This window comes from Diospyros lotus, unplaced genomic scaffold (assembly GCF_014633365.1).
Source record: "Diospyros lotus cultivar Yz01 unplaced genomic scaffold, ASM1463336v1 superscaf1, whole genome shotgun sequence".
Lineage (NCBI taxonomy): Eukaryota > Viridiplantae > Streptophyta > Magnoliopsida > Ericales > Ebenaceae > Diospyros > Diospyros lotus.
In genome coordinates this window covers 6,311,679-6,335,408 of record NW_026267104.1, presented here as the reverse complement: position 1 = coordinate 6,335,408, position 23,730 = coordinate 6,311,679, and the positions used below count along the sequence as shown (strand labels likewise).

At 34.7% G+C, this 23,730-nt stretch overlaps 2 protein-coding genes across 4 annotated transcripts; both read right to left on the bottom strand.

Moving 5' to 3' along the window:
• Positions 1-440: 440 nt before the first annotated feature.
• Positions 441-8,085, bottom strand: LOC127792827 (protein BREAST CANCER SUSCEPTIBILITY 1 homolog). Of its 3 annotated transcripts, none has more exons than XM_052323433.1 (14): positions 7,936-8,085; positions 7,754-7,807; positions 7,587-7,657; positions 6,548-6,661; positions 5,249-5,742; positions 4,592-4,702; positions 3,509-4,369; positions 3,296-3,396; positions 2,639-2,825; positions 2,465-2,565; positions 2,225-2,351; positions 1,974-2,139; positions 1,720-1,838; positions 441-1,150 (listed from the first exon to the last, which is right to left on the bottom strand). In XM_052323433.1, the coding sequence occupies exons 1-14, from the start codon at positions 7,989-7,991 to the stop codon at positions 797-799; spliced, it is 2,916 nt and encodes a 971-aa protein (XP_052179393.1). In that variant the 5' UTR covers positions 7,992-8,085; the 3' UTR covers positions 441-796. The 3 variants fall into 3 exon arrangements, with proteins under 3 accessions (XP_052179393.1, XP_052179394.1, XP_052179395.1); XM_052323434.1 differs by having other exon boundaries at positions 5,249-5,739; positions 7,936-8,084; XM_052323435.1 differs by having other exon boundaries at positions 7,587-7,628; positions 7,936-7,953.
• A 2,020-nt stretch (positions 8,086-10,105) lies between these two features.
• On the bottom strand, positions 10,106-12,094 carry LOC127793163 (pentatricopeptide repeat-containing protein At4g21065-like). Its single transcript, XM_052323948.1, has one exon. The coding sequence runs from the start codon at positions 12,024-12,026 to the stop codon at positions 10,164-10,166; it is 1,863 nt and encodes a 620-aa protein (XP_052179908.1). The 5' UTR covers positions 12,027-12,094; the 3' UTR covers positions 10,106-10,163.
• Between the last annotated feature and the right edge of the window lie 11,636 nt (positions 12,095-23,730).

The following is a 23,730-nucleotide window of genomic DNA, read 5'->3' as shown; positions in this document are numbered from 1 at the left end:
TGTAATTATACTTGAAACAAATTAAATATAATCTTAATTTAAGATTTATGTACTAAACATCTATTATTACATCAATAATAATAATAGTGGATTACCACTACTAAAAGTCCTGCAATTGTCCTTTTTTTTAGGAAAAAAAATAGACATGCCGATCATTTGTTCGATAAAAGTCCTGAGTTAAAAGCATGCAGATTGAGGCTGAGGTGTCACGAAAGCTGGACGACGGGACAAGCAACAATGAGCCAAACCGACCCCCATTGCCATCAATCATAAGCTTATTATCGTCGATCGCATTCTTCTCCTTTTAAATATGTTCTGAAATTCTAAGCTCAAAAACTGACAAAAGAAATAATTGCACAGCAATATGCACAAATATCACAATTGAAGTTCAGTTTTCGACCTTTGACTGATTCAGAAGTTGTAAGGACACGGTTCACGGATAATGATTATTTTTCATTATATTTTAGCATCATAGGACAACATGAATAAATCTTGGCATCAAGCCAAGTTGTCCTGTAGCCAATGGACAAATATCACATTTTACTAGAATGAAAATTACACACATCCTCACTATCGGGTGATATAATCATAAAAATTTTCTGGAACAGATGGGTTCTTCAACATGATCCAAAAAGAAAGTTACCCAATCTTTGCCTGGTTTTTTGTTTTTTTTCTCAACAATTTACATGAGCTTCCTCCAACAGTGCTGAAGAGATAACCTCATAACTACACCAAACCAGAACTTACTGATACAAGACTGTAGAACTGATGAAAGATGATAATCTCCTGCAATCGGTTAGTATTCTGCAAGGTTTTGCAACTTACAAGCAGCAATGCTGTCCAAAATCCATGAGTTGCTTGCCACTGTGGCTCTAGTGGAGCTTGCTAAAGCTTCAGCATCTAACCGCCTCAGTTTGAGAATTGAATTTTTCTGGTCGGGGTCACACTTATCCGGCAGCTCGAGGCTGAAAATGATGAAGGTTGATGATGTTTTCTTTCCAGATGAAGCAAATTCTTGGACACTTGAAATGGGTTTCCGTTGCAGAACAGCCCCCCCAGCTGCAATTATGAGATCATGTAGGTAACCCTTGTATGAAGGTGCAAATTCTCCTGTAAAATAGAATTCACACTTCTCGAACAGATTTGGTTGCTGCAAGAAGAAAACTCGGTTATTTTAAGTTTCACATGGGCAAATATTTTACCAAGCTTTGTGCATTTCGTCTTGTATTCTGTATTTCAAGACATAGAGCACAATCTGAAATGACAAACCAAATGTGTACTTCACATTCCATGCCACTGCCATTTAAATATTTTGAGCCACTTTGCATGCGGGAAGAAAGGTCACCGAATGGAAACTAACTAAATCTAGAGATTGCTGCCTAAACTGATTGGAAGAACAATACTAAATGTATTGAGAAAAAATATTTGGGAAATCTGAGTGTTAAGAGACTTCTTATGAAGTCCACTAATTGCACAAAGCATTATGTTCAGCTATTCAAGTAATACTCACAATTAGTTCATTGACTAATGGAAACTTAACATTTCTTATGAGTGATGGGATTCCGATCTTTTCACCTAAGGGTCAAAGCAGCAATTATGGTATAACTGTTTGGTGAGTTACCCTAGACCAAGTGGATATGACATTTTTTTCATTAGAAGGGTCAAATTCCATTCAACAATCTTGAATTGTTAACATGGACTTCTAGAATAGAAAATCACCTTGTTCAGAACTCTCAATCTTCCAAGTCGAGGACCATCCCTGATTCCATGGATGTCGAGAGCAATTTCATAAGGCTGCTCATTAACAGGTTCCATGGCCTTCATGCAGACCTTAATCCCTGAAACAACAGAAAGAAAGAAAGAAAAAGAGTTAAAAATAGGTGCTATTCATAGCAAAACATGACTTTATGGTAATCTCCACATTGCATTGGCTAAGACAAAAATATTCACTGATTGAAGAGACAGTTACTGACACTCAATACTTAGGATCCACTTCCCCTCTAAGATTCCCATCAAAATTTTGAGGGTTCTTCTGCAAGCTCCGTTCTCATCCGTAGACGCAACAACATGGGTGACTCTGGAATTCCAATTTTTTAGTACCATAACCCCAGATAATCTCTCAAACTTGGAAACGATTTCCTGCATTCCAGCTATAAAGTCAACAAAACAATGAAGCACTCTTAATCCTGTAAGTTCAGGAGTAACAATCAGATGCTTATTTCACCTTTTCTTCACTTGTGAGAGCTGAACAACAGAGGATCAGTTTTCGAGATGACAATCCATGAGAATTCCACTGCTGACCAGTGCTACCATCTTTTGAAGCAACTTCTGGTTGGTGGGATTGAGATGGCCTGAGAAATAAAAGTGTAATTTAGAAAGGGATGTAAAAAATCCGTACCACATATCTGCTTTCAAATCAGTTCAACAAAAATTCAAGGTCCATTCAAAAGAAATGTCAAGATACCTTTTTGAGGTGCATTTCTGTTTCCTTTTGATCTGAGATGCTGATATCTCATTAGGAAGCTTAGAAGAAGAATGAATGGGGCATAACATAACAAAGTTATCCTGTAGCAAGAAAAAAAAATTAGCCTTTTTACCGTAGTGTTCTATAGTTTATTCACATATATGAAAGACATACATTATCCCAACGACATTGTTGGATTAACTTCGCACAAGGAACATGGAAGCTCTTGCGACAGCTTTTCTCATAACACCCGAGAGCTGCCCCTCTGATATCACAGCAACAGCATTTAATCCTTCGACTTCGTGATAATTCAGCATCCAGGTTGATGGCAATATCATCTTCAAAATACACATTAGGAGCCCTGTGCATGTCTCCAAATAAGTAGACAAGCAATGATGTCAAATGTGAAAGGGAGGATCCACCACAACAAAACAATACAAGCAATTTAAGATAATCAAGGACTTTTTTCCCTGAGAGCTTACTAATGCCAAAGGGATAAGTAACTTTTCAGTGGGCAAAATCGTGGAGTTGCAATGAAATTACAGATAAAAATGCAAGTTCATTGCTATCAGAATATACCAGTTTTATCAGCTTTAGTAAGCCTTATCTGGATTATTCAAACACATTTGAACAAGAATATCCAATCACAAAAATTCGTCTCAACAACTTAGACAGGGTTGAATGCACGCCCTGAATCATGGTACCAAGTTACCAACATTGATTTGGTTCAAGCCGGCAACAAAAATTGAGTCGCATGCAGAGTTATACAATGGAATATAAATAGAGAAATTCAAAATTAGTTCTTTTCATATCATTTAATAGAATGTATACCATTCCACACAATTCCTATGTGCATGTATGATCTTTTGGCCACCACTATAATCTGCTGCAACTGGCTTGCCATTGAGATAGTGAACCATGACTCCTGACGCCTGTAATTAAATATGCAGGTTAACAGAAGCAAATGCACATTGAATGAACCAAAAGACTGTCACAAATGACATACACTTGTAGAGAAGACCACTTGAAAGAGACTTGTGATACCTGAGATTCTTCTGTAGAATGACAGAAAGCACATTCAATTTTGCTAGGAACATTCTCACATTTATGCAATAACAGTCTGAAAGAATCAGGCAGAGCCTTCTCTGCTGCAGAATTCTGCAAAACTCGAACTTGGGAATTGTATGAGGGTTGAGTGCTCTTTTCAGAAACCATGTTAGAACCATACTGAATGCTATTAACCAAGCTATTATCCTTCAGAATATCATCATTGAAGACTTTTTGCCTTTTAGAGTTGCTCAGCTTCTGATCACATTGTGTATTGTTTGTGGTGTTAATTTTGGATCCTTTAGGGCAATCCCTCTGTTTCTGATCATTTGTCTCCATGCTGCTACAATCTAATGCAGCTGGCAATTCTGAAATGGTCCTGTTATTACCATTCAGACTATTTTTTCCAATGGATAAAGCAGAAACATTTTCCTGTAGACATCGTACTGCAACATTCTCACACATAACTTTCTTAACTCTCCTATGCGTTTTTTCTTTTAAATTTAACAAATTAATGTTATCGTGACATTTCTTCTCAGATGCAGCACCTTCAACCACTTTGTTTGGGTCAGCTTGAACTCCACGAACTTCATCTATGGGTCTCTTAGCTTGTTTCCTTTTTGTTCTTACACTCACCTTCCTGCCACACTTGTTGGACTTTTTAATTCTATTGTCAATGTTAGTAGTGTTAATTCCTGAAGAGGATAAACCAGCTAAGCTTGCTTCTGCATCATTGGTTTTCTGTTTGGGAAACACATTTTCTGTGTTTTCAGTTCCATATTTTCCAGTTGTGGGTTTTGTCTGCAATGATAAGTTGCATTCTTTTACCTGAATGGTATTGTATTCATCAGTATCAGCCTGCATTTTGCAACAAAATTTAGTAACAGTTAGATGAACAAGGCAAAAGAAACTAATAGTTTGCATTTTGTTTACTTGAATTTATCAATATCTCCAACATGCATTTCACAATGAAATTGTCAACTGGATGATGAATTAACTATAAAAGGGAATTAAAAATACACTAGAAAGACAATGCAATTGATATATTTTTTTATATTGTCAATGCATACGTGGACATACCTGTATTTTCATGGGACTGGAACAAAGTTCAGGTGAGCAAGGTCTCTGTGTCCATTCAAACATCTCACTCTCAAAGTAATCAGCATTATCAGATGTGGTATTTCCTCCCCCCTGCATTTAATGAATTATGTATGGATGTCTAAGGAAAGGCCTTTTCTGTGTGTACATCTTTTATGAATAATCAAGCAAAAAAAAGTTATTTTCTGGACAATAATTGATTCATTCACTTCTAATATCTAGCTCAGACAGAGATGCAAAAGATAAATTTGGATCCTGTTCCTTTAATTTCTTTTCCTAATTTTCCATTATTTTCCTCAACAAATCTTAGTTTCAAACATAAAGTTAATTAAATAAATGATCATCCAAGTCCCTCTTAGAACACACATGCTAATTGCATCAGAACCAGAAAATTTGGCCCTTGCTACAAGCCAGTAGATCTGCCGGCAGTCCCTTTAAGAAATTATGCACATTTAGGAATTGGCAACAATGGCCTAAGAACATTGTCCACTAATCCAGCCTCTCATTGTATTCTGGTCTGAGCCATGCATCAGTGAAAAATAAGAACTTATTTCCTAGGCAAGACAATGACCCAAAATATTTCACTGCATATTCCAGATCTAAGGCCAAGTACAAACTCATAAATAATTGGATACTTACATTTTGGCCCCTTTGAGATAGGGTTTCATCATCTGAGTCCTTTATGTCACTGAAGCAAGGAGCATCAATTAGTGGTGTATCCATGTTCTGATCACCATCTGTCTGCTGACTTAACTTTTCTACATCCTCATCATCTCTCAACCAAAAAAATGGGGTAAAAGCCAATTCTCCTTTTTCCTTTACAGCTATTTTTTCTGTTAACACATCTGAATTCTTTGGTGGCTGAACTTCTGCAATTCCACTAGATCTACTTTTAGATGTTGTCTGCTGTTCAGCAGTCCTCGAAGGAGGATATTGTGGGAGCTGAACCCTTTTCTTTGTTGGAAAGGATGGTTTTGCAGGATCCAAATCAGAATTCTCTTGGCTAGTCTTTAGTGCAGGCTTTGAGCACATTCTTTTAAAACTTCCCTGTTTCCTGTCTGTCTGTTGGCTTCTTCTATCAATTTTTTCTCTTCCACGATTTCTACCATTCCCAGCTTGATCCGAGCCATCTACTATAACCAGGGGGAAAAAAAAAGAATAATTACTTAAAAGGGGACTTAACACTGACACTTAATTCTAAAACACAACTATTAGACACATTTCTTATTTGATTGCACATAGCATTTCCTATTGCAAAAGATAAAGTTTATACTGAAAAGGATGCTAACAGAGAATGTCACACCTGTGACCTGAACTATTTTCAAACTCTTGCACAGAAAAGATAAATGACACCAAAAACAGTAATGAACGCAAGATTTCAGTAGTTCAACAAGTTGTGCCTACATCCACAAAATCATTCCTTCACTTTATTAGTAAATAAAAAATATAGGATTACATTATATTTAATTACTACCTGCAACCTTAAATGGAATATAAGTTCCAAATATACGATATAATACCTCAACAGTTGGACTGATAAATTAGTGTAAGTGAGCCGCTACTGTAATAACAACTAACAAAAAACAAATCTTTTAATGTGCTATAGTTATAGAATGTTTTGTAAATTAAGAAGAATAAACAAACATTGGAGACATTGAGCTCATTCAATGTCATACTTTCCAACTGGAAAACATGCAACATTAAGGAAAGAGGGAAGAACAGGCACTATTCACAGTACTAAGAAGCCAGGTAAAATAACTGAATTGTATTTGTCGGTTCACAAAATTGGTAAAAAGAAACAATAATACAATTCAAAGATAAATGGCAGATAACACAGTGGACATGTTATCTATCAAAGTAACTGCTCAAACAGGAACCTGCTTAAGGTCTAAGTTGAATTTTGATTTTGCATCTTTCAAACCGTTGTATAACACATACCTGAAATTTTATTTGAAGGTGCATTTTGAGTTACAAATATATTGGCACCTGAAGCCTCTTCCATGTTTTTGTAAATGCTTACTAGGTTATCCATATGAGGGGCAGGACGAACCTCTGCAGACAAAAATACTATTTAGTTGGTGTAAAAATAAATACATAAAACTGTGCAACAAAAAAACTATGTGAACAATATGGACATTAGTGATTGGAAATCAGCTACAAGTCCTCCTACATTTTGAACATGTTAGTCAATAAAACTTGTTTTAGCACCTTAAGAGCAAGTGTTTAACGACACAAATGACCCTTTCCCAACAATATTGTAATTTGGCACCATCCATGATTCCCACTAGGGTAAGCAAGAATCATTCAACATCATATGAGAAATTCAATTCAATGGAGCATTATTTCACCACTTTTTGAATAAGCTGCCCAAATCCTTTTCCACAATAAAGATGTTCCAGGCATTTCCCAAAAATTATAGACCCTTGTGTCTTCTCCATCTCAAACACGTTTTTGCCTATACCCGTTAATTTTACTAAAAAAATGTCATTTCTTCTGGCGCAATCAGTCATCTGCACGGCACATGGCCAGATCCACTGACGGTGCCACCCCAACTTCTCCTTCTACAATGCTATTTCCAACTTGTCATGAATCTTTCTGTTGAAGTTTATACTCAGTGAGTGTCAATGCACTTCGGCTACACTTTTTGCGCATTAAAATTTCCATGATTCTAGGCACACTAACACTTTAAAGCTGCTTTAAGATTTACACACTAAAGTAATCAATACCATCAGTAGACCTGAAATGCACTTGCAGATTCTTCCTACCCAATGTCATTTGTTAATGGCTATAGATTTTTTTTTTTTCTTTTTCTTCCCAGAAATTTAAATTTTAACAATACATTTTGAATTACCCGATTACAAGTTGACAGAGTTGGCGTCAAATAATTCCTTTGACACAAATTTAATCCAAGAGCCAAAATAACTCCAATTGTATTGCACTTGTAGTAACAGAAGAAATAACGAGGTATGAAAGATACCTCTGCGTCCATATGGAACCTTACAAACAGGACAACTGGAAGCTGATTTCATGGATTTTTCAATACACGGGCTGAAAAACCAAAGACCAAGCATCAGGTGCACGCTTGTAAAAATTTGAACATTATATTTGTGTTTCCCTGTTTGAAATCGAATCAGAAGAACTTACTTGCAGAACACGTGGTTGCAAGAGAGAGACACCGCAGAGTTGAGCAGGCTCAAGCTGCATCAACATCCAAATATCATCAATTCCCAACAATCCCCAACGCCAAGTAAAATCAGTCCCACGTACAGAAAAACTTGAACAACCATGAATTAAAAACAAAATCGAAGGGTACGACGGAGATTTACCAGATGGGGCATTTGAGTTCTCGGCCCATTCTCTCCAACTGAGAGTAATCCGCCATTTTTCCCGATTACTGTCGATCTGTGTGTAACTCTGAAATTGAATGTAGAGAAGACCAGAAAATGATGAGTACAAAGAAAGAGAGCGGGGAGAAGAGGGAACGTTTAGCGCGACGAATTTGCTTGAAGTTTGAATTTTTGGCCGCGCCAGATTTTTCGCGGTCTACCCGCCGCAAATTCGGAGTTTCGGAGGTTCCTTCTTGTAATTTTTTAATCCGAAAAATGAAAATTCTTGTAAAAAATATGAGTAATACTATTTATCTATATGGATTTTCAATCTAGATGATATTTTTTCATTAGAGAATGAAAAGGTGTACAAAAAATGTGAACACTTACACATTTTTATTATTTAATGAAAATATGCCAATTATATTAAAAATCTATCTTCAGTTTAGATAAATAATATTATTTAAAAAAATATATTATTTCTCATCCTAAGTTATGATGCACAAAATCTTTTTAGAAGTGTTGTTTCGATATTTTTGAAAAGTTTTTGTTTTCAAAACATCAAAAAATGTTTCAGCGCTGCTTTTGCAATTTTAAAAAGTTTTTGTAACTATTTTATAATATAAAAAATATCAAAAATGCATTTTCGTTTTGAAAATTCATTTCCACAAATAGAAATTAAATATTTGTTGTCTCTAACTCAAATTTTTATTTTTTTTCTATAATTTATTTTCTAAATTTATTTAAATGCATTATTGAATTTATATTTATTTTTAAATTAAATAACTATTTTTTATAATTTTGTATATTAAAATTTATATTTACAAAAAAAACCCCAATATTTCTTTATTTACTCATTTCCGTTTCTTATCTTTTTTAAAAATAATATTTATTCATTTCTGTTTCATATAGTATCTGTTTTTCATTTCGTTTTATGTGTATCGTAAATCATAGGTTCGTACGTATTTCTAATTTGGGTTTATTCTTCAAATATTAAAACATTAAGTGTAATTACACTCAATTTTGACCATATTTTTAGTTTTATATTATTAATTAGTTTTAATTATTTATCTTTCTATCTACAATTATTGCTTTTGTTCTATGGCCCAATGTATGCAAAATTAAAGAGGGCCATGACCCTACAGGAGATGTGGGACCCACACACCAACCACATTTGCAAGTTGCATTAGCAACATAAGAGTTGCTTGATGTTGGCAACATAACAAGCCCTTATAATTATTATTAAATGATGACATAGTATGTGCCTTAAATAAAGTGTAAAGTACCTACCATCTATGAAGAACGGAACAGGCAAAGACGACTCGAAACGGTTTTTGGGGTGTTTTTGTAAATTGTGAAACATTTTGAGACGGTTTCACAATTTACAAAAAAATGTGGGAAACACGTTTCCGACAACCACAATCGCTTGCAGCGTGAAAGATGAAGACAATGGTCACCTACAGCAAGGAAGACAATGGTCACCATATCTGCAACTTGGGGCACTAAAAGGTGAGGTGGCGGCAATGAGGCCAGAGATGGGGTGTGCGACGGTGAGGGTGAGAGGCGAGCGAAGATGGTAGAGACGTGTCAACGATAAGAAAGGCGAGATCGACGGTGAGAGACGCATCAACAATGAGAGAGGTGGTGGTAGAGGAAGAAGTGACGATCGGCGTTGACGACAAGTGGTGAGACAAGTTGACTGCAAGCAACGACGTAGGTCTTTCTCAGGGCAGAAATCAGTGAACACTAACATGCAATTCTAGGGTTTACAACTTAATATAATTTATAGTATATAAATTATAAATTAATTTTACATACACCTCTAAATTTTTTAAAAATTACAATTTATCTCGCATTTCCGTTTCCTAACTTTTCTGAAAAATATTATTTTCACGTTTCCATTTCGTATCGAAAACATTTCCCGTTTTTGTTTTCGTACAACATAATTTGCTATACTATTTTTTAAATATTTTATTTAAAAGTTGTCACATTATTATTTAATAATAATTAATCAAAAATAATTTTTGCACTACAAAAAAATATTTCAAAAAAAACAACTACAAAAAAATTATTTTAAAAATTATTACGTGCAACATATAATAGGGAGCATAATAAGAAACTCCATTGGAGTCAGCCTAAAATGGCAAAATAGAGAACCACTGCCAAAAAATAAAAAACAAGTTTGTTTTGTTGAATTATTTCAACAATAGAATCATTTGAAGATGATTTTACCAGTAATCCCTACAGGAACAAAGTCCATCTCTAAAATGGTGGAACCGACTGCGATCCCTCACAACAATCGCGCGATCGTAAATCTTTGAGATGAGTTTGATGGCAAGGTGACAATCTGCACACACTCTCAGGTTCTTCACAACGGTAATAGGAGTCCTAACTGGCGTGTTAATGAGCATGAAAGCAATTGCAATCTTCTCACTGTGATATGATAATGCCGTTTCCTTGTCTTCTTCCTCTATGTCTGCGAGCACATTGGCTGTACGAGGCGCGTAACCTTCCGATTTCAATAGCTTCACAATCTGTTCCAGCATCGCGTATATCTCTGCACTTTGCGAATGAGACTTATCTCCTATGACAAATTCATAGACGCAATTTCCTAGCTCCACAAGGCTATAGCCCGGTGTTTTCTTCACCCCTTCTTTCAGCATCGACCTTCTTACATTCTGCACATCTGTCCAGCGCTGCTCGGATGCATAAAGATTGGAGAGGAGGACATAATCCCCACTGTGCTTAGGCTCTAATTGCAGAAGTCGGGCTCTTGCAGTCTCCCCGAGAGCCAAATCGCCATGCATTGTGCAGGCACCTAGTAAGGTCCTCCAAATTACAGCATTAGGCTGCATTGGCATGCTCTGGACGTATTCATATGCCCTCTTCAACAACCCTGCCCTTCCCAACAAATCAACCATGCAACCATGGTGTTCGACCCTCGGCATGATTCCAAATTCTTCGGTCATCCTCCGGAAATAAGCAAAGCCCTCGTTGACCATCCCACAATGACTGCAGGCGTATAACACCCCTATAAAAGTGATCTCTGTGGGCACCAATCCATGTCTCTCCAAGTCCTTGAAAAGCTCAAGTGCTGCTTTTCCAAATCCATTCACAGCCAAACCAACAATCAATGAATTCCAAGAAACCACACTCCTGTCTTCCATCTCATCAAAGACCTTCCTTGCCTCCCTAATGCTTCCACATTTTGCATAAAGGTCCAAAAGAGCATTAGCAGCATGAGAATTCTCATTCAATCCAACCTTCAACATGAAAACATGAGTCCTCCTACCCAATGCCAAGGCCCCAAGCTCCGCACAAGCAGTGAGCAAGCTAACCATAGTGAACCCGTCAGGTTCAACACCATCTAAACCCATTTCCCGGTAAAGGGTCAGAGCCTCATTGGGCCTCCCATTGAGTGCAAAACCATTAATCACAGAATTCCAAGTCACAAGGTTTCTGTCGGGCATTAACTCAAACACCTTATGTGCACTCTCAGCATGGCCGCAAGCAGCATACATATGAACCAAGGTGTTCTGAACAAAGACCGACGAATCAAACCCATTTCTCACAGCAACAGAGTGAACCTTCTCGCCCTCTCTAACATTCAAAATCTTAGCAACGGCTTTGAGAAGAAAAGGGTAAGTATGCGTGTCAGGTTCAATGGAATTCACACGCATCTCCCGGTACACATGAAGCCCTGGACTCGGGTTTTCGCTCTCGGCATAGCCTCTAATCATGGTATTCCAAGTGAAAATATTTGGGCTTTGGATTTGGGTAAAGATTTGGTGGGCATAAGCCATGGATCCTGAGAGAGACACGAGTCTGAAGATGAGGTGCTTGCCCATGTCTGGGCTGCTGAGAGGGACCCAATGTCTGATAGAGAAGGCATGGATTTGCCTGAGTTTGTACTTTGAAGAGGCGCACGTTAACAAAAGAGCAATGCATTGTTTGAGAATGAAAGGTTTTGGGTTTTCCTGAACACCACCACCACCACCACCACTTCCACTTGAATACAGCCTGAAGCCAGAGATTTGGTTTGTAGATGAATAGAGAGATCTTGCAAATAATGCGTCCAGAATTGGGGGCATATCATATCGTGCTGAGTGGGCTTTGCGGGTTCTTGTTTTATGCACCTAATTTGGCACCGGTGGGTCACCAGTTTTGAAGCGCTCTCTCTCTCTCTCCCACACAGTATTTTATAGGAAAATTTAATTCGCACCCATAATTTTACTTTGGGAAATTCTATTCACAGCGAGAGTTTTACTCTTCGCAGCTATATTTTAATATACCTAAAATACCCTATTTTGAAAACTCATTTTTACCCTTACATTCACTTTCTTCCTCAATCAATTACCCGCCACTCATTCCTTTCAAAACCGCCATCTATCTCTTCCAAAACGAAGACAATATAACAAAAAACTATCATATCTAATGTATATAATACAATAAAAAAAATATCAATACAACAAAAAATACACACACACAGATATATATATACGCACACAGAAAGAAGCACACAAACATATATATAGATATATATATATATATATAGGAAGGAAGCTCGGCGGCCGAGCTTCATCAATCATTCCCCCCGAACCCTGGAATTCGGGGAGCTTGAAGCTCCCCGAACTCCAGCGTTCTGGGGACTTTAAGTCCCCCGAACGCTGGAGTTCGGGGAGCTTCAAGCTCCCCGAACTCCAGGGTTCGGGGAAGCCGCCGAGCTTCCTTCCTCTTTCTCTCTATATATATATATATCTATATGTATGTGTGCGTGTATATATATGTATGTGTGTGTTTATATATATATATATATATATATTGATGAAGCTCGGCAGCCATGGCCACTGAGCTCTCTTCCTATATATATATATATATATAAATATATGTTTGTGTGTCTGTGTGCGCGTATATATATGTATGTGCGTCTTTGTATATATATATATATAGTGTGCGATTATTTATTTTCATCTATTTTTTGTGTATTGTGAAGCTTGTTTTTGTGAATCGAAATTGTTAAGATTTGAATATATTAAAGAGATGAATGTTGGTGAATGGCTACCTGGCATTCGGGAACGCTAGCCTTTCTCGAATGCTGAAGTTCGGGGAAGCTGGGATTTCTCGAATCCCAGAGTTCGGGGAATTCCAAATCCCCCGAACCCTGGAGTTCGGGAGACATGGTGTTTCCCAAACTTTGGAGTTCGGCAACATGATATTAAATAAAATTTAGGAAGAAATATGTATTTATTTTTAAAAAAATAAATTATTCAAGTCCAATACTTATATAAAAAAATTAAGTATACAAAAATATGTTAAGATAATGTTAATATAAAATATATTATATTAAAAAAATATGTTAATATAATTTCATAAAATATAAAATATAAAAAAATAAAAGATGTGTTCCCTGAACCCATGAGTTCGGGGAATTATGGATTTTCCTAAACCCACATATTCGGGAAATCATAGTTAGATAAAAAAAAATTAAACAAAAAATTATATATTTATTTTTTAAAAAAAAATAAATTATTCGATTCCAATACTTAAATAAAAATTAAGTATAAAAAAATATGTTAATATAATGTTAATATAAAATATGTTAATACAATTATATAAAATATAAAATATAAAAAAATAAAAAATATGTTCCCCGAACCCTGGAGTTCGGGGAACTAACGGATTTTCCGAACTCTGGAGTTCGGAAAATCCGTTATTAGATTAAAAAAATTAAGTAAAATATATATATTTATTTGTATTAAAAATTAAATTATTTTATTGCAATATTTAAATACAAAATTAAGTGTAAAAAAATATATAATATAATATATTATATATTTTAGGAGCCTCCGAACTCTAGAATTCGGAGGCTCCCAGCGCCTCCGAACTCTAGAGTTCGGAGGTAGTAATTTTAATAATAATAATAATATTATTATTATTAGTATTATTATTATCATAATATATATATATGTATTATATACATATTATATCATTATATTAACTTAACTGCAAATTAAAATAGTGGAGGGTTCGTGCAAATTGAAATCTGTAATATATTTTATTATATAATATATAAAATAGAAATTAAAATATATAATATATTATATTATATAATATATGAAATAAAAATTGAGAGCCTCCGAACTCTAGATTTCGGAGGCTCCCAACACCTCCGAACTCTAGATTTCGGAGGCTCCCAACGCCTCCAAACTCTGGAGTTCGGAGGTAGCCAACGCCTCCGAACTCCAGGGTTCGGAGGCATGGGCTACCTCCGAACTCTAGAGTTCGGAGGCACGGGTCATTTCCGAAACCCAAGTTTCGGAAGTGGCCAATTCAAGTTTCGGAGGCATTGGACGCCTCCGAACCCTAGAGTTCGGAGACATTGGATGCCTCTGAACTCCAGGGTTCGAAGGCATGGGCTGCCATCGAACTCTAGGGTTCGGAGGTGGCCAGCGCTTCCGAAACCTAGAGTTCGGAGGTGCGGGCCGTTTCTGAAACCTAGGTTTCGGAAGCAGCCCAAGCCTCCGAAATCTAGGTTTCGAAGGCGCAGGTCGCCTCCAAACCTAGTTCGAAGGCCATGCTGCCTCCGGTTCGATGGCGGTGACCAATCCGAAACTCAGGCGGCCACCACATTTGCCTATCGAACCTCTCCCCTTCTAGCCTCCAAGTTCAAACATGTAAAAATTACCAGTGTTATCAGCAAGCGCAGAGCAGAAAGACGTGTCTATAGAGAAGGTGACTGCGACGAGTGACTATAGAGAAAGGAACGACACGATGTATGAGATATATGAGGGTAATTTTGGAATATAGGTGGTTGCAACAAGTAATAATAGTAAATGTGAAGAGTATTTGTTAAATTTATTTTAATTATAGCTGCGAAAAGTAAAAAGCTGGTTGCGAATAGAATTTCCCTTTTACTTTTAGCAATTATTTTTTAGTATACCTAAAATACCCTCAAATAAAAATTTAATTTTACCCTTATCTTCAATACTCAACCACCACTTAACATTTTGTAATTTCATCGGAGAAATTCTGTAATTTCTTCTTCACAATGGCTCATATCCCAATCAAATATTTTCTCTTAAAATCTCTCATCTCTCTCATTTAGAGTCACTCTCACTTTCAAACCCACACTCATACTAATCTATTTTCTCTCAAATACATATCAGCGATTCATTTTATCATCCAATCGATCATGGATTACTACACTAAAATATTGACGGAGAACTGGGAAGAGTTTGAGGAAGAACAGAACAACTATTTAGAAAAAGAATATTTCGCACAGGTAAGTAATTTGTAAATGTATGTTTCTAAAATACGAGTTTGTGCTTGTAAGAGTAATATGGATTGTGTTTTCTGGACGTTAAAAAGTAAATAGCGCATTCAGGAGGCCAGCCTTCCCAGGGAAAGGCTAGCCTCCCCGAATTCCAGCATTCGAGGAGACCAGCCTTCGGGGAGGGCGGCCTTCGAGGAAAGCCACCCTCCATGAAGGCTGGCCTTCGGGAAAGGCTAACTTCCTCGAATTCCAGCCTTCACGGAATGCTAGCCTTCTCGAATGCCAGGGGTTAGGGTCGGGGAAGAGGTTTCGGGAAATATGGTTTCTTCATTTTCAAATTGCTTCCAATCTATGTTTTATTTTATTGATTTTTTTTTTATAGGAATCAAATTGTGCAATCTAGGAATTTGATGTTATTCAACAATTTACTACGGAAGAGGTATGATAGATTTTTAATAATTTTGTTTGAAATATATAATTATAGAAAAAAATATATTTGAATATTTTTTATTGTATTAGCTATTTGAAATTAGAGAAGCACTCATCGGATGGACTAAGAAAATTGGAAAAGAAAATGGAATTGTGATTGTGATCAAGAGTTCAGAATCTGGAGGTCCTGGAAAAAAACCTAGAGTTCGTTTTACTTGTGAACGTAGTGAAAAGTATAGACCATAGAAGAAGAAAGAATAAATAATAGGAGAATTAAAATGGAAGTGCACAGGTTCAAAAAAGTGTGATTGTCCGTTTGAATTACTTGGTATGAAATTTGAGCAGTGGGAGTTGAAAGTTATATGTGGACTGCACAATCATGCACTAGCAGTTCAACTGGAGGGTCATTCATATGCAGGGAGGCTTACAGAAAAAAAGAAAGTAATTTTAAAAACAATGTCTGAGAATCTCGTGAAACATAGAAATATTTTGATGAGCCTAAAGATAGATAATGAGAATAATGTTACTACTATCAAAACTATATATAATGCGCGTCAAATATATAAACTTATTGAGAAAGGTGGTAGATCACAAATGCAACAGTTGATGAAGAAATTAAGAGAATGTAATTATGTGGAGTGGCACAGAAGCGATGGATCAACAAATTGTATTGCAGACTTATTTTGGGCTTATCTGATGTCTATAGATTTATTAAAAGTATTTCCACATGTCTTGATAATGAACTGTATATACAAAACCAATAGGTATAGGTATCCACCTCTTGAGATCGTTGGTGTGATATCCACTGAGTTAATTTTTCCTGTTGGATTTGTATTTATGAACCATGAATACGAGAATAACTACACATGGGCTATGGAGAGATTAAAGAATGTGATGGGATCTAATACATTTCTAGGAGTAATTGTCATTGATGGAGAATTGGCATTGATGAATGCAATACATAAAGTCTTTCCAAGTACGACGACCATATTATGTAGGTGGCATATATCTAAAAATGTACTTGCTAAGTGTAAGAAATTTTTTGATAGAAATGAGACATGGGAGAAATCTATGTTACAATGGAATCTTTTTGTTTTTGCCTCTACTGAGATTGAGTATCAAAGTCTGCTTTGTGACTTAATGGTTGAGTATCATGCATATGAGGAAGCACTTGATTATGTGAGAAAGACATGGCTGAATGATTATAAAGAAAAATTTATTGCAGCGTGGACAAATAAAGTATTATATTTTGGCAATGTTACTACTAACAGGTATTCTATAGTAAACTCAAATGTTGTTGTTATTGTTTTTATTATAATATCTCTTATTAATCTAATACTGCTTATGTTTTTATTCAAAGGGCTAAGAGTGCACATGCGAAGCTCAAGAGATATCTGAGATCATCTAAAGGTGACTTTGAGTCATCATGGAAAATTATCAATTCTCTCATTGAGTTACAATATACCGAGATAAAAGGGTCTTTTGAGAAGAGTTTAATGTTAGTACAACATAATTTCAAGCCAGAAATTTTTAGAGAATTGAGAGGTATTATATCAAGAAATGCAATGAATATGGTATTAGAGCAAACACAGATAGCTCGAAAAATTAGGGTGGATAAGGTTGCATGTAGATGTGTGATAAGAAGCACACATGGTTTTACCTTGTGTACATGAAATTGCAGAATTAATAATGGAGGGACGACCAATTCCTTTATCATTTGTGCACCCTTGTTGGACAAAATTAGATTTAATGCAGACTGCTGATATGTCTTCAGTGTTAACTATTGATCCAGAGTTAGAAAGTCTATATAATATATTTCAATCAGAAAACCAACAGAAGGTAAAATCGTATTAAAACAAAAGTTGAGAGAATTAATAGATCCAACTACGACTTCATTGATCCCACCAAGTGTGAAAGTTCGGACAAAAAGTAAGCCATCGTCAAAGAATAAAATTCAGGTTGATACATCCACTCGACGTGATCCATCATATTTTAAAATAGTATAGTCTATTCATGATAGTACATCTCCAGCAACACAAAGCTCAATTAACACAGCGAATGAAAGTAAACTTTATCGTATCAGTGTCAAACACAGATTGCTTGGCTATGATGCTTCATTCCCATAAAAAATACATCATTTTATACATAATATTGTTAATGTGGAGTCGGATGGACATTGTGGATTTCGTGCTATTGCTGCATTACTTGGAATGAGTAAGCACAACTGGAGGGATATTCGTATGAATCTGATTGGAGAGTTGCATACTTTTCGTGATGAGTGTATAGAGTTATACGGATCTGCTATGCGTGTAGATAAGTTAATGCACGCACTTTCTTGCTTTGAGTGCGTTGCACCTCCTCAACATTGGATGACTTTACCTGACATAGGTCATTTGATTGCTTCAAAATATAATATTGTGTTGGTTCATTTATCTCGAATGCAGTGTCTTACCTACCTTCCATTGAGATCAGCCGCCCCTTCAGTTATACAACATAGAATTATTACTATTGGTTTTGTGGATGATTGTCATTTTATACAGGTATTATTATTTAATAATTTACTTATATATTTCTATACTCATGTTAATATAAATTTGGTATTAACAATATTATCTTATCATTTTTTCAGGTGTTTCTTAAATCAGGTTCATCAATTCCTCTCGTTGCACGTAATTGGCATAAATATCGATATGATATTGCACGTGAATGGGAAACACCATATATAACTCGAATTCAAGTATTTCTGTCTCTTATTAACAAAAATGTTATTACAAATGATGTTTTTTATTTAACTAATGAATGATGAATTACCAATGTGTATGTTTTACATTATATATTTTTGATTTAACTATGAATGACGAATGTGTATGTTTTATATTATATGTTTGTAATATTTCTTTATTTTGTTAGAAGTGTCAAAATTGCACAAAGTTATGCTTCTTTCTTTCAATAATTTATTCTTTTAATTTTTATGTAAATGGTATTAAAATTAGATAAATCATAATAAAATTTAACAGTAAATATTAAAATAAAATATCATTACAAGTTATACATAATTCAAAATTATAATTTACGAATTACAACCATAAACAACAACTATAAGCAATTCGGTGCTATAAACAACAACTACACAATAACTATAAGTAAGGTATAATTAATCCGAAGTGAATTATCTTGGAGGAGATGTACGATATGTGGACGCTTCAATATTATCAACATCAGGATGCTGAGAGTCTAGAATGGTATTCACCTCAAGAAATGTCTCCCTCCATACATCAGCAGATACAGGCTCAGTACTTGATATCGTCTGGTTGATAGCATATAATGCTAGTCGATTACGCTGAAATAAAAATAATTATATCAAATTTTTTTAATTTAAATAAACTAAATTCAATAATAACTTAAATATAATTTATAAATTTACTGATTCAGCAAGACTGAGCATATCTTCTGCATCTCTATCAAAACTGGATCGATGTATAGGATTTTGTATAATTGGATGTGTAATAGCTCCATACCACCTCAAATATTCAGGTGTAAAATGTCATGGAAATTTAGAATAATTACCACGTCGACGTGGTGGTAATAAATGCATATCCCATCGATTTCAAATATTATCAACATATGTATAAATTACCCGATATGAAGCCGTACCCGAACCCCACCTAGCTTCAACAGGTGATAATGGGGGTGGAGGAATAGTTTGCACATGCCCAAATTGTCGTAAAACTCTCTCAGGATGATATGGTTTTATAATATTTTCACATTTCAGATAACCTGAGAAAAATATAATTTGTGGAAGTGGATGTTGTGCCTGAACCCTCCCGTACGGCGTCCAAATCAACTATAAATATTATTTAGTTTAAAATGTAATTTTATAATATATTAATTAACTTACAAATCATATATATGATAAATACCTCGTCCGGTGATAAATCATCAAGCTGCTCCCTAATAGATTGTAAAGAATCAGTATCATGAACAGGTATCCAATGGAGTGCTCGTGGCTGATCGTCACTATATAACAAGTTACATCTAATTCTAGTAAAAGGGAAATGCTCGTACACCCATGCCTGTAAATTTAATATAAATAATTATGTTAAATATATATAAATATATGATATAAAATTATAAAATTAAAATAATTACCTCAAATAAGGTATGATATCCAGCAATACTCTTCACCTCTCGTCTAGTAGCAATGCCGAGTTGTCGATACAAATATGCGAGGCATGCAGCTCCCCATGCATAATTACCGATCATACTTAAATCATCTAATAATGTCAAATATGCTACTGAAACTAATGTCCCACTCTTATCTACAAATAAAGTACAACATAATAAAAATAATAAATATGCTCTACTAATATGTTCAATCTCTTAATTAGAAACCTCATTTGGTAGATGCATAAATGTTCTTTTCAACCAATCTAATTTTACAAATGCTCCTTGATTCTCTCTAATTTGTTGTGTTGCTACATCTAATGAAACCCCAAGTAACCTACATAATAAATCACTAGCTTCACTAGGTGTCAAATGATGAGGCACAGATACATATCTTTCTGTTACTGGAATCTTCAAAATAGTAGCAACATCATATAATGTTAAACTTATCTCTCCAAATGGTAAATGAAATGTATTAGTCTCAGGCTGCCATATCTCTGTAAATGCTGAGACTATAGCATGATTTATATATCGATAAGTACACTATATCAATGGTGACAAACTAGAATTCATAACAATATCACGAACACGAGGCTGATTATCCAATGGCCATTTGGGAATTTTAAGGCCATGATTTCTACATTTTAATATGCCTCTTTCCTGTTAAAAAATTCAATTACCTAATTATTTAAATTATAAAGATAAATATTAAAAAAATTAATATAACTTACATCTCCTGCCCATATTGCAAATGCAACATGATTTTTAAAACTTTTTAGAATAGATCTATCACTAGAGCCCCCAGGTAGTGGTTCAGAAATATCATCATCATCGTGCTGAGAGGAAGATGGTTGATCAATTGCTTCCCCTTGATTAATGTTGGGATCCTCCTCAACGGGTGTCACATAATCTGCTATTGGATCTTCTACTAGCTCTAAAATAGTCGGCTCACTAGAACTCTCAAATCCTCATTCTTCTTCTAGTTGATGCAGTAGGACGCTCCCGAGAAAAAGAAGGCTGGCGAGATGAGGAAGCTTCACCTCTTCTACCGCGTACCATATCTACAAAATAACACAAAAATAAAAAATAGCATGTACCTACAAAATAACACAAAAAATAAAAAATATCACGTATCATACCTACAAAATAACACAAAAATAAAAAATATTAAACAGAACATTACATGATGTTTCCCGAACTCTAAAGTTCAGGAAACACGAGATTCGCCAAACTCTGGAGTTTGAGAAAATCCATGTTTCCCGAATTCTGGAGTTCGGGACTCTAGAGTTGTGCAATATATGTTAATAAAAAATATGTTAATATAATTATATAAAATATGTTACCCTATCTAGTGAGTTGGGGAAATCCATTACTAGATTTAAAAAATTAAGTAAAAAAATATATATTTGTTTGTATTAAAAATTAAATTATTCAAGTCCAATACCTAAATAAAAAATTAAGTATAAAAAAATGTTAATTATCACTATTTAATTAAAAAATTAATTTTTGTTCAAATATTTGTATAAAAAATAATACAAAAAATAAAATAAAAAATAAATTAAAGGGTTCGGAGGCTGCCTCGCCCCTCCGAAACCTGGGTTTCGGAGGCGGTCATCGCCTTTGAAACCCAGCTTTCAGAGGCGAGGGTCGCCTCCGAACAGCCTGATCGAACCCAAGTTTTTGTTTTTTCTTGAAATTATCTCATCGATCGAACCCAAACAATCAAAAGATGTAAGTAAAACTTACCTCACCAAGCGCGCACAGCAGAGAGACGCGGCTGTAGAGAAAGGCGAAGGCTGCGAGTGCGGCTGTAGGGAAGTTTCAAAGGCGAGTGGAGGTTGCAGAGAACACAAATGCTGTAGAGAACGGCGGCCAGGTGCGTCAGAGAGCTCTATGAGTATATGAGGGTAAATTTGTAATATAGTTGGCTGCAACGAGTAATAATTCTAGCTACGAAGAGTAATTATTAAATTTATTTTAATTATGGCTACGAAAAATAAAAAGATGACTGCGAATAGAATTTCCCTATTTTATATTCCCACCAATTTGCCCCTTCAAATCTCCTTTACATAAAGAACAAAAATGTTATTTATCAATGCGATTTGTACATTTAATTTTAATATATATTGTATGTTTATCAAACCAAGACTACAATAGTGTTTATAACACTGACTAAAATAAATAAATAAATAAATATATATATAATACATTAACTTTGATTGTATAAATGGAGCGTGCAAGCAAACATGGTCAGCAAATAGCATTTTTATTTTCAAAAAAGCTAAAAACTTGCTGAAACGTATGTGTAAGGTTGGGAGGTTTAGGTAGAACAACACACTTAAGTATGTGTAAATATTTTCTTTAAACATAAAACAAAGTATAAGTAAATTGATTTAAGAGTCTCATTCAAATCAACGACATTTAGAATCTATGCCATGTAAAAGAGTCATTATTTTTGCCATTACAAATGGAAGACAAATAAAAGTCCTGATGATGCAGAGTCGATCACCTTCTTTTGTCTCGAACCAAGTACCTGCAAAAAGGGTGGGGACTTGCTCCCCGTGATCCCTCCGACGCTCAAGTCAGTTCATAGGGTTTTTAAGGAGTATAATAATCATGGAAGATCATAAAAGAAGAGTCCCTTAGGAATCAGATCCCATACCTGTAGAGGTTGCCCTCTATTTATAGATGTCCCGTGGCCTTTCCCTTAGCAGATAAGATATATTTCAAAAAGAGAGGTTGATCCTCTTTCCATAGGGAGAAAAGATAATCTTCCCTAATAGAGATAATTTTGGGGATATTTAAAGATATCATTGGTTGACTTAATCTTCTTCTTTATCTCTTTCCAGTTCAAAATCATAATAAAGATTATAAAGATAAGCGGAGCTCCTAAGTCTTGACACGTGGCGATCGCATATTGGTCTTTACTAACACACATGGCTCCGAGTTAATGGTAACCTCCCAGGGGTAGTACAGTAAAATTGCCCCCTGTAAATATTCCCTCATCAAGTCCTTTTTTTTTTTTAGTATATAATTTATTATCCTTTATACCTTTCAATCCTGTTAATCAATTTATATTTTCATAAACATATTATAATTATTGATGTTATTGAAATCCGTAACAAACTGAACTGAACTCAAAATAAAAGTAGTTGATAAGATACTTGCAATAAATAAAAAAAAAAAATCAGTTTGAGTGATATTCTAGGAAAAACTTCTAATACTTAAAAGTTAGTTTTTATCTAAATCGATGGATGAAAAAATACATATATTTTAATTAAAGTGCTATAGTTATCAGTATTCTAAAACGTCTTAGGCGCTAGTCGGGTGCCAGATTGGGGCCTAAGGCCTAGGCGATACATAAAAAAATTATTTAAATAAAATTTATATCTATATTATATATTATAACAAAATAGCTGTCAAATTTTTTCCCGCCTATTTTCAGTTACTATTTTGATATTTTATTATGTTTTTTCAATTTTTTTGGCTTACCTGAAATGAAATTTTTATATGTCATTAATTAAGTCTAGATTTGTAAAAATCGTGTAGTTCTTGGAAATGTAAATAGTTTTTTTAATGGCTTAATAGTGTTTGAAGAATGTGTAAGTATACTGGTATATGAAGAGTTAAGATAAATATTATTAATTTATCCATATCATTAATTTTAAAATATTAACATAAAATTTTAATTAAAATAAATTACAAAAAAATGAGACTTTTTTAAATCTGGAGAAATCTTGAGATATTAGGTAATATCATCGAATAACGACTGCCAAGTAAATTTTTTATTTTATTTTTATTTATATATAGTTTAATTAATTTAAATTTATTATTTTATAATTTTAAATGTTATAATTTTATATATAACTTAAATATTATAATTTTATTTTTTAACTTTATTTTTTTGTTATTTTTTAAAAAATGTGATA